Source organism: Lactuca virosa, chromosome 1 (genome assembly GCF_052849685.1).
Source record: "Lactuca virosa cultivar CGN04683 chromosome 1, Lactuca_virosa_CGN04683_v6, whole genome shotgun sequence".
Classification (NCBI taxonomy): Eukaryota; Viridiplantae; Streptophyta; class Magnoliopsida; order Asterales; family Asteraceae; genus Lactuca; species Lactuca virosa.
In genome coordinates, this window is record NC_136426.1 from 266,369,512 (window position 1) to 266,381,723 (window position 12,212).

A 12,212-nucleotide genomic window follows, 5' to 3' on the forward strand; every position below is an offset into this window, starting at 1 on the left:
AAAAAAGACATAAGTTTGAATGGGTAATATTTTAATAAATGAAAATTTTATCTTAAAATAATAATAATAATAATAATAATAATAATAATAATAATTTACAAAAATCAATTAAATGGTATTTTGTTCATATTATAATTCATTTTCCACTCCTTTTGATAAATATGAAAATCAAATATAGTATGATTCCTTTATATTCTAATTTCCTTCATCCTACACGCTTTTATCCATTCAAATTTCAAAGCATTTGAGAACCAAATAATTCGCTTACTTGTCTTGGTGGTGGGTTTTGTTTTAGGATTTATAGGTGTCAAAAATTATCTCATTCCTCTTTAATATGATGAAAATGATTCCATATATTTATTCATTCACCAAACAAAGTCGATTTAGATAAAACAATGATCCCACTATTTTAGGAATGGATCAATTAAGCATAAGACACATATGGCCGCATACCACACATCAAAAATGTCGCGACTTTTATTTTGTTATTAAGAGATACAAACATCATCATCCTCGTGATCCATCAACAACCACGATCCATCTGCTTGTCGAACCATGCCCTTGTTCTTCTTAACCCACCACATAGGAGGCACATGATATTCGTCCAACAAACTATCCGAATACTTGTTTACTAGAGCAATATCCCGTCTAACCTCTAGCTTGAAACCTCCCTCCCTACCTTGTGCACCCGCGACTCCATGTAAGTAACTCTCCATGTCATGCCACCTGTGTATGTCTCCAGGACTCTTCAAGTATGCGGACTTACTCGTATCAATCACCAACTCTTCACCGATGTGCAAGTAACCTATCTTCAATGGGTAGTGTGGAACCACATCGTGTGCATTATGAACGCGTAGGATATGGATGTCCTTATGTAAAGAGAAAAACTTTTGAAAGTCCGAGTTTCCCACACGAGGGCTACCAAAAACAAAAGCTGTCACAGGAAACGTCTTGCCAGACATGCCCATTGTAGTCTTGTTGAATCCATTTGAGACGATATCAACTGCATTGAGCGTCGCAAGTGCTCCACCCATGCTATGCCCGACTACTGTCAAACTTATTTCCTCGTTCTTGTATAAATCAACTAATCGCCTCACCTCTTCAAGAACCTATTCATTATATTTCAAATAAAGTGATTAGAATACTTTTTTTTATTAAAACTAGCTAGCTTGTGTTTTTTGTATAAAAAATTATAAAGGAAACTCACTTGGTCTCTAGCACTTGCTTTGTTGAAACGAGATGCAGGATCACCAGTGGTGTAGATTGAATGCCACCCATGTTGAACTTTTACATGATGATGTTCTCTAAATATTTCCGGAGCTGAAACCGACGGAAATTTTAGATCATTAATCCATTCCATGTTTTGAACTGTGCCTCTCCATGAAATAACAATATCTCTCCTCCCTAATGCCACCTTCCCTTCATCTGTAGCCACTGCTACGTACCCTATCCAGTTCGATTCCTTGCTCCAGGCCTCTCTTGACAATGACTTTACAAGGAAAGACGGAAGAGGGGCTGAGGATGTGCCGTAGAAATATTTTGTCACTTCATACTTGAAAGGGTTTCCTTGCTCGATGCCAACTTTTGTGAGGAGATTACTACGATTGTATAGGCTGTTTCCGGCGTTCTTTGATGTCTTCTCTGTATTGAAAGCGTCTCTTGCTGCCTGAGCCATCTCGCCATAGTGGATAATATATCGCCTTAGATCGATGTCAAGAGGATCTAATAGGCCTGACCAATTGTCTTCTCCACTTAGTGTCGTCCATCTCTTAGATATGCTGGCCATTTCTTGTATCTCTTTCTGGAAGTTGTTCTTTTTGTGAAAGTTGTGGTATCTCAGTCGTGTATATATAAGTGATAATTGGTGATGCAATCATGTAATATTTATATTCATGTTGTCAAATAAAAATGAACATATTTCATATCATATAATAATTAAGCATGGTGGAGGCGTAAGATATTATGACGATTGACGAGTCTAAGATCAAGTAGTTCTTGATGAAGAAGAGCATGAAAAGCTTACTAGAAAATGGTTCCTCGTTAGCTTTAAACAGAAATAACGTTTAAAGAGTAAGGAATTATCGTGTCCATGAACGGGCATCAGAAAGGTGTGATGGATTCGAACCACACCATCAACCCGAAATTCATGAACTTCGTGCTCCGAGTTCAACATTTTTTTTTTGACCAAGTTTTTCGGTTTTATTTTAGGTCCTTTCAACATTAAAGTCGTGCCATGCATTTTCATGATTTATTTCAGTCTCGTGATATTTTAGATAATCGCTATCATTTTTTATCATTCTCGAATTATAGAATTTTTTGTAGACCTAACATGATCAGCATCATCCATATAAGGACAATTTGGTTGTTTTAACTTCATTGAATATCCATTTTTCTCCATAATATGTATGAACGTTGTTTGTTCTAGCTTTCGTTATGCATCCCATAAGTCCATAACCAATAAAACTCAACTTGTAAATCCCGGTAACACTTATAAGTAACTATATGTTAAATCATATCTTCAGCCCTCTTTCTATCATCTATGTGATGTTGTTGTTATATATATATATATATATATATATATATATATATATATATATATATATATATATATATATATATATATATATATATATATATATATATATATATATTTATGATTTTTAGGGTTTTTTAGGGTTTTTTTGTTTTCCATAGAACCTCTATATATATATATATATATATATATATATATATATATATATATATATATATATATATATATATATATATATATATGACCTACATAAGACTTGACTTGTTAGATATTATGGAGGTTAAGTGAGCACCATACCGAATTTCTCTATTATTTTCTTCTTTTTCACTTTGGCCAATATATTTTTGATATTTTATACAATATGATACCCGATTTATTAGAGAAACAATTATTCAAATCATGTCATGGCCATGTGGTTACCAATTCCTTCCTCTATCATTTATCATCACCACCAACACTACAAGAAAAAAGATAATTAGCGGGGACAAAAGTCGCCGGTAAAAGGTCCAATTGTCGCCGGTAATAGTAATAGTGGCGACACGTCGCCGGTAATAAGTCGCCGCTACTGCTTCGTCGCTATTGATCAAATTGTCGCCGGTAATAGTAACAGCGGCGACTATCTGGAGGGAAGGGTACCGCGTCATTTTTTAGATCACTATTAGCGGCGACATTTTAGACTTTTAGCGGCGACACAAATGTCGCCGGTATTAGGTTTGTGCGGATAAGAGACCCCAACCGTTGGATTAGATACTCGATCGAACGGCTGAGATCTAATAGAGAGGGTAAATGCGGATTCGGGTGAGATGCCTTTAGCGGCGACAGAATTACCAGCGACACAATTACCGGCGACACAACCCTTTAGCGGCGACAAATGGTAGAGTCGCCGCTAAAGGGTTGTGCCGCCGGTAATTGTGTCGCCGCTAAAGGCATTGTTTCTTGTAGTATATAAAACAAGACGTTGAAACTGGTTGATCTTAGTCCATGCTATATTTCATAGTTTTTACCCATATATTTTGGAGTGACCATTACAAGAAAAATGTCAATTAGTGACTGAAAACGAAATGGTTGATCTTAGTCCATGCACAAGAGGGTAAAACAGTAATTCCACTACATCTCTCTTTCCAGAGTTGTTGCTTAAAGACTCAAAGTATTACCTGAAACATAATTTCAAATGAATCTTGGCCAACCACATGCTCTGCCATATAGCTTATTGTCTGAAAGATAAAATGTAACCAAATATCATATTGTTCAATTAATACAAATACAAAAAATGATTAATAAATGATAATTATCTGTTTGGGTTGACCACCATACCCTTCATTTTGAACCCAAGAACAATAATAGTTGTATCTTAAAATGTAGTCCCCTGATCAGATCAGATGACAATTAAAAGTAAACCAGGATAGATAGGAAGGAGTATTATCTGTTAAGTGTAAAAAAGACTCTTGTGGGCCAAAAGATCGCAACTTTCTTAGTAGTTCTCTAGTGAGTTTTCCCACTAAAATAACAAGTGCTAAATCAAAAATTAATAGGTTAGTTGATGATGCAAGTATGCAACTCCCTATTTCAAAACACAAATTACGTACATGGCAACTGGAAAATCATCTTGAAAGTGGGGAGGAAAGAAAAAGTCTCCTTACTTTAAGTAAATGAGGGTTTTCCTTCATGTAAAGAATCGGGATGCATTAGCTTTTATAAATAAGAAACCCCAAATTCATGAAAACGAAAACAATGTGTTAAGAGAATAAACCTAGTTCAGTGACATGAAGCTTTGAAGTAACTTGTCCAGGATTAGAGCTTTTGTTGCAAAAGAAATAATAATCAAAGGATTCTCATTGCCAGTAACCTATTGAAGGCATATAAATATGTGATTGTTACCAATGTACTTTGATGAAGGCAACAAAAAAGAACCCATTTTAACTTATCTTTTGTACTTTGAAAGAGCAAATATGTTGCATGTGCTTTAAGAGCTTTACTTCGCTGCTAATCAACTGAAAAAGCTGCTTAAATCAGAATTGTATAAGGGTATTATCAAAACTCGGGAATTTACCGTATGTGCCGCTATATGCTAATATGTTATACTATCAAATAGTCAAATAGAAACCTCTGGTGAGCTAGGGGAAATTCCAATTAACACCAACCATTTCTCAAATGGATTACATCTGTAGTTGATTATCTGATTGTTTGATAGATTAGCTGTTCTTCCAAACATCTTTGGAGGTTCATAATCACCTGTAAGAAAAAAGAATGCATCAGGTTTCATAAAATATAACCTAATAACTTCGAAAGAAAATAGGAATTGTATGGAAAATATAGGAAAAGAGTAAAAAAAGAATGCACCAGGAATTTTATCATAAAGGCAAAGGAAAACAATAAGTTTTCCACCAAAAGTATGTTGGCCTAGCTCATGGTACCATTCAAATATTTTCCTGAAAGCATTTCGTGCATTTCTACCATTAGTGTGTACAGTGTAATCTGCCATGGTAGGACTAACACTGTTATTCCAGACCCCTTGAATCAAACAGATCGAATATTATGATAGTGAATTTTGTGTGGGGATTTTCATCAAACATCTTGCGTGCATCGTTTACACCAAAAAATTATCTTATAGAAAAGCCTACTGACTTGAATATTGGAAGAAGAATCATAATTTGTAATAACGGTAGAACAAAAATGTAATTTCATAAGTTTGAAATCGCTACCTTAGTTAATCAAGCAATCGACAAAATCAATCGACAACAACTTTTCACGCTTTTAAAAACAGAGCAAGAATAGATAGATAGAAAGGGGTTATGAGACCGGATACATACCTGAAATGCTCAGATAGTGGTATATTGCTCACGAATTAGATACTTTATTCAATGAGCCAAGAGGCTTTTAAATACAGAAAGGGAAACAACTGAAAAGCAAGAAAACAGGGAAAAAAGCTAAAGCTAAGGAAATAGTTGACGACTAAGTAATTGCACGTGCAACTCCTCAGACTTGACTGGTCAACTTTATTTTGAATTCTTTTATTTGCAACGGATCTAAACATCTCCAACAAGTCTTCCCCCAAACTAGACAGTGTGTTCATTGTCTTGTTTGTCCTCAAGTGAGCAAACTCCAAGCCTTTATCTCAACTTCACATATGCCTCACGATGCAGAGGCTTAGTGAGGATGTCTGCAACTTGATCCTTCGTTCCAATATGCTGCATATCTATGATTCCCTTTCCAACTAAATCTCTAAGAAAATGAAATTTCACTTTGATATGCTTGCATCTCCCATGGAATACCGGATTCTTTGTGAGCTTGATTGTTGATGTGTTGTCACACTTGATGACACTGTTTCCTTCCTGTTTTATTCCCTAATCGTTAAGAACACTTCTTATCCATAAAGCTTGACAAGCATATGCATCAGCTGCCACATATTCAGCCCCTGTGGATGACAAGGCAACCATGCTCTATTTCTTTCAAGACCAGGTGATTGCAGCTCCATCCCATAGAACTACATATCCTGATGTGCTCTTCCTGTCACTTTGGTCTCCTGCAAAGTCACTATCAGTGAAAAACTCTATCTTGCCACTTCCTCCTGTCTTGTACCATACACCATGATCTAGAGTCCCTTGTAGATACCTCAGAACCCTTTTTGCAGTAGCAAAGTGAATATCAGTCGGCTTAGACATAAATCTGCTAATGTAGCTTACTATGAACTGGATATCAGGCCTGGTTATGGTGATGTACATCAAGCTTCCCACCAGGATTTTGAACAATGTTTCATCTATAGGCTCACCTTCTCCCATCTTTAGCTTGTATCCTGGAATAATTGGATTCATCACAGCATTACAATTCACCATGTTGAAGCGAGAAAGAAGTTCTATTGCATATTTTTGCTGGGATATGTGAATTCCAGCCTTGGATTGGAATAGTTCTATCCCCAAGAAGTATCTCATCTTACCCAAGTCTGACATTTCAAACTCTCTCATCATAGAGTTTTTGAACTGATTCAGCATTCCCATATCATTCCCGGTGTATAGAAGATCATCCACATATATATTGACAAGTACTTGCCTTCTGGTCTTGTTTTGATGAACAGAGTATATTCAGAGCAACTCCTTTTGAAACCTTCTTTTACAAAGTATGTTTCTATTCGGCTGAACCAAGCTCTAGGGGCTTGCTTAAGTCCATATAGGGCCTTTTGGAGTTTGTACACCTTGTGTTCACTGTTTTCCACCACATACCCCTGTGTTTGTTGCACATAAACTTCTTCTTCTAGAGTTCCATGGAGTAAGGCTGATTTTACATCCATTTGGTAAATGCACCAGCCATTTTGAGCAGCTAGGGCAATTATCAAACGAACAGTATACATACGAGCAACTGGAGCATACACTTCTACATAATCAACTCCATATTCTTGGCCATAACCCCTAGCCACGAGCCTGGCTTTATGCTTTTCAACCTCTCCCTTCTCATTTACTTTTGTTTTGAATAGCCACTTCACACCAATGCACTTCTTTCCTTTTGGGAGATCAACAAGACGCCAGGTTTTGTTTTTCTCAATTGCATGAATCTCAACATCCATTGCCTTTCTCCATCTCTCATCCTTGACTGCTTCTTCATATCGAGTTGGATCTTGGGGTTGACTCAACTCAATGAGATTTAACTCATCTTCTTCTTCATCAGAGTCGAAAATTGGTTCATCACCTGCAAAGTAGTCACTTAAGTAAGCTGGGCGCCTTCTTGATCTTTGAGGTCGTCCTTCCCGTGGTGCTGGATTGTCATCACTTGAGCTTGCATTTGGAGATTCAGAATCTTCACTGGTGGCTTCATGATCAACTTCATTACTTTGATGATTATCAATGAATTCATAGTCATCAAATAGGTCATAGTCACCCCATATAATTTCTTTTTCTTCTTCTGTTTCACTTGATTGTTCCCATGTCCAGCACTTTTGCTCTTCAAAAACAACATCTTTGTTGATAACCACCTTCAATGTCTGAGGATTGATAAGTCTGTATGCCTTGGATTCTTCACTAACACCTGTCAAGATGCATACCACACTCTTATCATCTAGCTTAGTTCGCTTTTGTTTTGGGATGTGGACGTGAGCTAAACAACCTCAAACTCGAAAGTGCTAAACTGTTGGCTTAATTCCACTCCAAGCCTCTTGAGGTGTTGTATCTGAGAGAGCTTTAGTTGGGCACCTATTTAATACATAAAAGCTCCATACAGTGGCTTCTCCCCAGAATTTCTTTGGCATCTTCTTAGCTGCTAACATGGATACCACCATGTTTATGACTATTCTGTTCTTTCGCTCAGCTACTCCATTCTGATGTGGTGAGAAGCTAGTTGTGAGTTGCCTTTTGACTCCCTGCTCACTGAAATAGGTCTTGAAGGCATCAGACAGGTACTCCCCTCCTCTATCTGTGCGAAGAGCTTTGATGACCTTTCCAGTTTCGACCTCAACTTTGCTCTTAAATTGCTTGAAACTTTCAAGTGCTTGGGATTTTTCAGTCAACAAGTACACCCAACCTTTGCGGCTGTAATCATCAATGAAGCTTAGAAAGTACCTATTCCCACTGTGTGATGCAGGAGTTATTGGTCCACAGTTATCTCAGTGAATAAGTTCCAGGATTTCAGTTGCGCTCCAGGTACTCATCTTTGGAATTGGATTCCTTGTTTGTTTTCCTATCATGCATTCCCCACACACTGTTTTGTTGGTGGAGAACTTATGAAGATCACAAACCATGTCCTTTGTTTGAAGTTGCTCCAGGCTTGTATCACTTAAGTTCCCCATTCTTTCATGCCACAACTTGGCATTGTCTTCTTCACTAGTGTACATGCAACTTTCAGCCTTGTGTTCAATGATGTCATCTGAATCTTCACTAATTGGGAACATGCGATTTGTACTCATAATACTCTGAAAAATCAACCCCTTTTCTTGATGGTAGACCTTGCAAACATCCAATTGAAACAGAAAGGAAATTCCCTTTTGTTGCAGCTGGCCTATACTCAAGAGATTGTTTTTCAGGTCAGGGACATAGTGGACATCATTGAGTACATATGTTGCTCCGTTTAAATGCAGCTTCACACTTCCTTTTCCATCAACCATCATACGAGTATTGTTTCCCAATTTAACAGAATTTGAGAAACTTGAATCAAAATTGAGAAACCTGTCCCTATTTCTGCACATGTGGTTGGAGCAGCCTGAATCCAAGAACCAAAGCATCGCTTTGCTTGATTCTGTCACGAGCCCATGCTTTTCTTCGTTTACCTCAGCCATTAGCATGACTTCTTCGTTTTCATCAAAGCCAACATAGTTTGCTTCCTTTGACTGAGGGCATTTGTAAGAATAGTGCCCTAGCTTGTGGCAGTTGTAACATTCTATAGTCTCTTTATTGAATGATAGTCGTCCACGGCCCCGTCCCCTTCCTCTGCCAGTGAAACGACCTTTCCCACGTCCTCTTCCAGTTGGACTGAACCCTGTCTCCACCTTCAGTGCTTGTTCGTCATCTTTTTCAATCCTTTTGAACTTCTGTTCGTGCACAATCAGGGTGCTTTGCAACTCTTCAATTGACATCTCATCAACATTCTTTGACTCCTCAATCGACACCACCACATACGTGAATTTCTCTGTTAGAGTTCTGAGTATCTTTTCGACAGTTTTGACATCCTCCATCTTTTCACCGTTGCTTCTAATTTGATTCGAGATTGTGAGAACCCTTCCAAAGTATTCAGGAATCGTTTCACTGTATTTCATCACCAGTACCTCGAAATCTCTCCTGAGCTTCTGCAACATGGATCGTTTCACCCTGTCATTTTCATCAAAACGTTGCTTCATCGAGTCCCACACAGCCTTGGATGTTCGTCTGTCCATGATTTGCTCAAACGTTACTCTATCTATAGCTTGATAGAGATAATGTTGACTTGCAAGTCTTTCACGCGTAGCTCCTCCAATCGCTTCTTTTCAGCTTCACTCTTAGCGATTCCCACCGTCGGTTCTCTGATTCCGGGATCAATTAGGTTCCACACCTGCTTTGCTCGCATCAGATTCTCCATCATTTCACTCCAATGTTCGTAGTGACCATCGAAGATTGGCACAACCATCTTTTCGTCATTCATGATTCAAACCTTGAGAAACTTCACTCACGCTCGTGTTTGCTCTTACTCTTTGATAGCCTCACTGGCTCTCGTGTTTGCTCTCAAACTCACACAATGGATCTTTCGCTCTGATACCACAATGAAATGCTCAGATAGTGGTATATTGCTCACGAATTAGATACTTTATTCAATGAGCCAAGAGGCTTTTAAATACAGAAAGGGAAACAACTGAAAAGCAAGAAAACAGGGAAAAAAGCTAAACCTAAAGAAATAGTTGACGACTAAGTAATTGCACGTGCAAGTCTTGAGACTTGACTGGTCAACTTTATTTTGAATTCTTTTATTTGCAACGGATCTAAAAATCTCCAACAATACCTAGGTGCATCGACAGGAGGGGGTGGAGCGCGTTGGTGAACCGGGGAGAGAGGTGTTGAACTGCCGGAGAGAGGTCCGTATTCGTCGATTGAAGGTTGTATATGTCAACGTTGGCGAGAACTATTGTTGCGTAACTTAACGTCGATTTAGGGCTGTATTTATCATATAACAATTATATAATTCCATTAAGTATACATTAATATTTCATACAGATGAATTTTTTATAAATAATCTTTACTTTTAAAAATATTAAAAGTTTGACTTAAACATAATAGTCGGTTTATATATAAAAATTAAAACGAAAATAATTACTTGTTTAAAATGTTCATCTGTTTATTTTTAACAACCAATAATATGGATAAGTTTTGTATTTTATTAAATGGAATATTTATATATAAGTTAAAGACGTTTACCAAATTATATATATATATATATATATATATATATATATATATAGAGAGAGAGAGAGAGATAGGTTCAAGTGTTTAAAGTAACTATTGTGTTATTGTATGCATAAATGTGGGCCAATCAAAATTAAATAAAAAATTAAATAATTAAATAAATAAATAAGGGTAATTTAGTAATTTGTTTAGTAAATTCCAAAAATAATTCCTTTAATCATGGTATTGACTTAATAAATAAGCATGTCTTCCTCAATCTCCCACCCCCTAGCATCCTACAGGGTTGAGAATTACTGTATATCTAATCGAAGGTACTCATGGAGGAACCCCTCACTGTCGTAGAGGGTATGAACCAAACTCATACCCACAACTTCCGCCGCTTCCACAACTTCGACGGGACCACCACTGTTCGACTCCCCTCAACCTCACGACAAATCCCCCGAGAAGATCTAGGCTGACTTGTCGCTGGAGCCGCCTAAAAATAACTCTCTTTCGCTGGAGCACCACCAAATCGACGTCGCCACAGCCTCATAAAATCAAACCCTCCATCTCTAAATCGATTCCAGGTATTTCAATTTCTTTTCTTGTCCTTGCTTCGATCATAACCCCTTATTTTTCCCTTCTTATTTTTTATTTCTTTTTTTGGATTCATAAGGATGAATTCATTGATGTTGTTGATCTGTGGTGGTATATAGAGGTGTTTAATGGACAAGAATGAGGAAGATGGTGCTTGTTGATGGCATTACACATAACATTGAATGCAAAATGGAGAATCGACAATTGATATGGCCTATTAGTGGTTTGATGGTAGCAGAACTAGGGTTCGTGAGAAGATGATCTACAGACTAACGACATAAGGAAGATAAAACGTTGAGCCAATAAAGATCGAGTCTCTGATGTAAACTCTCTTTCGCCGGAACACCACCAAATCGACGTCGCCACAGCCTCCTAAAATCAAACCCTCCATCTACCTAATCGATTGCAGGTATTTCAATTTCTTTTCTTGTCCTTGCTTCGATCATAACCGCTTCTTCTCCCTTCTTATTTTTATTTCTTTTTTTTGGATTCATAAGGATGAATTCATTGATGTTGTTGATCTGTGGTGGTATGTAGAGGTGTTTGATGGACAAGAATGAGGAAGATGGTGCTTGTTGATGGAATTACACATAACATTGAATGCAAAATGGAGACTCGGCAATTGATATGGCCTGTTAGTGGTCTGATGGTAGCAGAGCTAGGGTTCGTGAGAAGATTCCGTGTTGGTGTAGTGACAAAGGCATAAGTGTCTCTCTCTTTAAAACCTTGCACATGATTCCACCCTACTTGACTTCTTATTTGTATCTGATCAAGGGTGGTGATGATGGATGGTTATGATGGGTGGTAATGGTGGGTTCTAGTTGTGTCAATTACAGGTAAAATTTTTGATTCACTACCCAACTTATCAGTTTGACAAAGGCAGAAGTGTCTCTTTAATTTTGTTAATGATATTTGTTGCTTCTGCTTATTTTAGGGGTTGATTCACTACCCAACTGATCAGTTTGATTTTCCAATGGGGTTGTACAAGACTATAAGTTCCAATTCTGTTGGAATCACAAATTCCAATTCTGTTGGAATCACAAATTTTTCCTCATGATCTGCTGGAATCACAAATTCCCATTCTGTTGGAATCACAAATTCCAAATAGTGATCAATTCGGTTGGAATGGAATCACGAATTCCAATTCTGTTGGAATCACAGAAGTTGGTGCTTGAAGAACGGACCGCAAAATTGAAAGTGGTTATAAGCAACATTATTCTTTTAGAATGTATTAGTGTCGTTGTTAGATT

General features: G+C 37.4%; 2 protein-coding genes and 1 long non-coding RNA gene across 3 annotated transcripts; 1 reads left to right on the forward strand and 2 right to left on the reverse strand.

Moving 5' to 3' along the window:
• Positions 1-383: 383 nt before the first annotated feature.
• Positions 384-1,872, reverse strand: LOC145109285 (phospholipase A1-II 1-like). Its single transcript, XM_079046442.1, has 2 exons — positions 1,208-1,872; positions 384-1,109 (listed from the first exon to the last, which is right to left on the reverse strand). Exons 1-2 carry the CDS (start codon positions 1,784-1,786, stop codon positions 489-491), a joined length of 1,200 nt encoding a protein of 399 aa, XP_078902568.1. The 5' UTR covers positions 1,787-1,872; the 3' UTR covers positions 384-488.
• Positions 1,873-5,982: 4,110 nt separating this feature from the next.
• On the reverse strand, positions 5,983-9,386 carry LOC145129625 (uncharacterized). The gene is made up of 3 exons (XM_079064398.1): positions 8,165-9,386; positions 6,581-7,549; positions 5,983-6,326 (listed from the first exon to the last, which is right to left on the reverse strand). Exons 1-3 carry the CDS (start codon positions 9,384-9,386, stop codon positions 5,983-5,985), a joined length of 2,535 nt encoding a protein of 844 aa, XP_078920524.1.
• A 1,314-nt stretch (positions 9,387-10,700) lies between these two features.
• LOC145109295 (uncharacterized) lies at positions 10,701-11,792 on the forward strand. The gene is made up of 3 exons (XR_013708876.1): positions 10,701-10,952; positions 11,082-11,371; positions 11,500-11,792. It is a non-coding gene; the product is annotated as an uncharacterized LOC145109295 (long non-coding RNA).
• Positions 11,793-12,212: the final 420 nt, after the last annotated feature.

What these genes read in the sequence shown, in the direction of transcription:
- LOC145129625 (XM_079064398.1), bottom strand. Translation starts at nt 9,386, where the DNA reads ATGGACAGACGAACATCCAAGGCTGTGTGGGACTCGATGAAGCAACGT. An exon ending in GAATCCAATTCCAAAGATGA is followed by an intron (nt 7,550 to 8,164) that starts GTACCTGGAGCG and finishes GCATCTTGACAG; the next exon opens with GTGTTAGTGAAGAATCCAAG. An exon ending in CATCAAAACAAGACCAGAAG is followed by an intron (nt 6,327 to 6,580) that starts GCAAGTACTTGT and finishes CAATTATTCCAG; the next exon opens with GATACAAGCTAAAGATGGGA.
- LOC145109285 (XM_079046442.1), bottom strand. Translation starts at nt 1,786, where the DNA reads ATGGCCAGCATATCTAAGAGATGGACGACACTAAGTGGAGAAGACAAT. An exon ending in AAGCAAGTGCTAGAGACCAA is followed by an intron (nt 1,110 to 1,207) that starts GTGAGTTTCCTT and finishes TATAATGAATAG; the next exon opens with GTTCTTGAAGAGGTGAGGCG.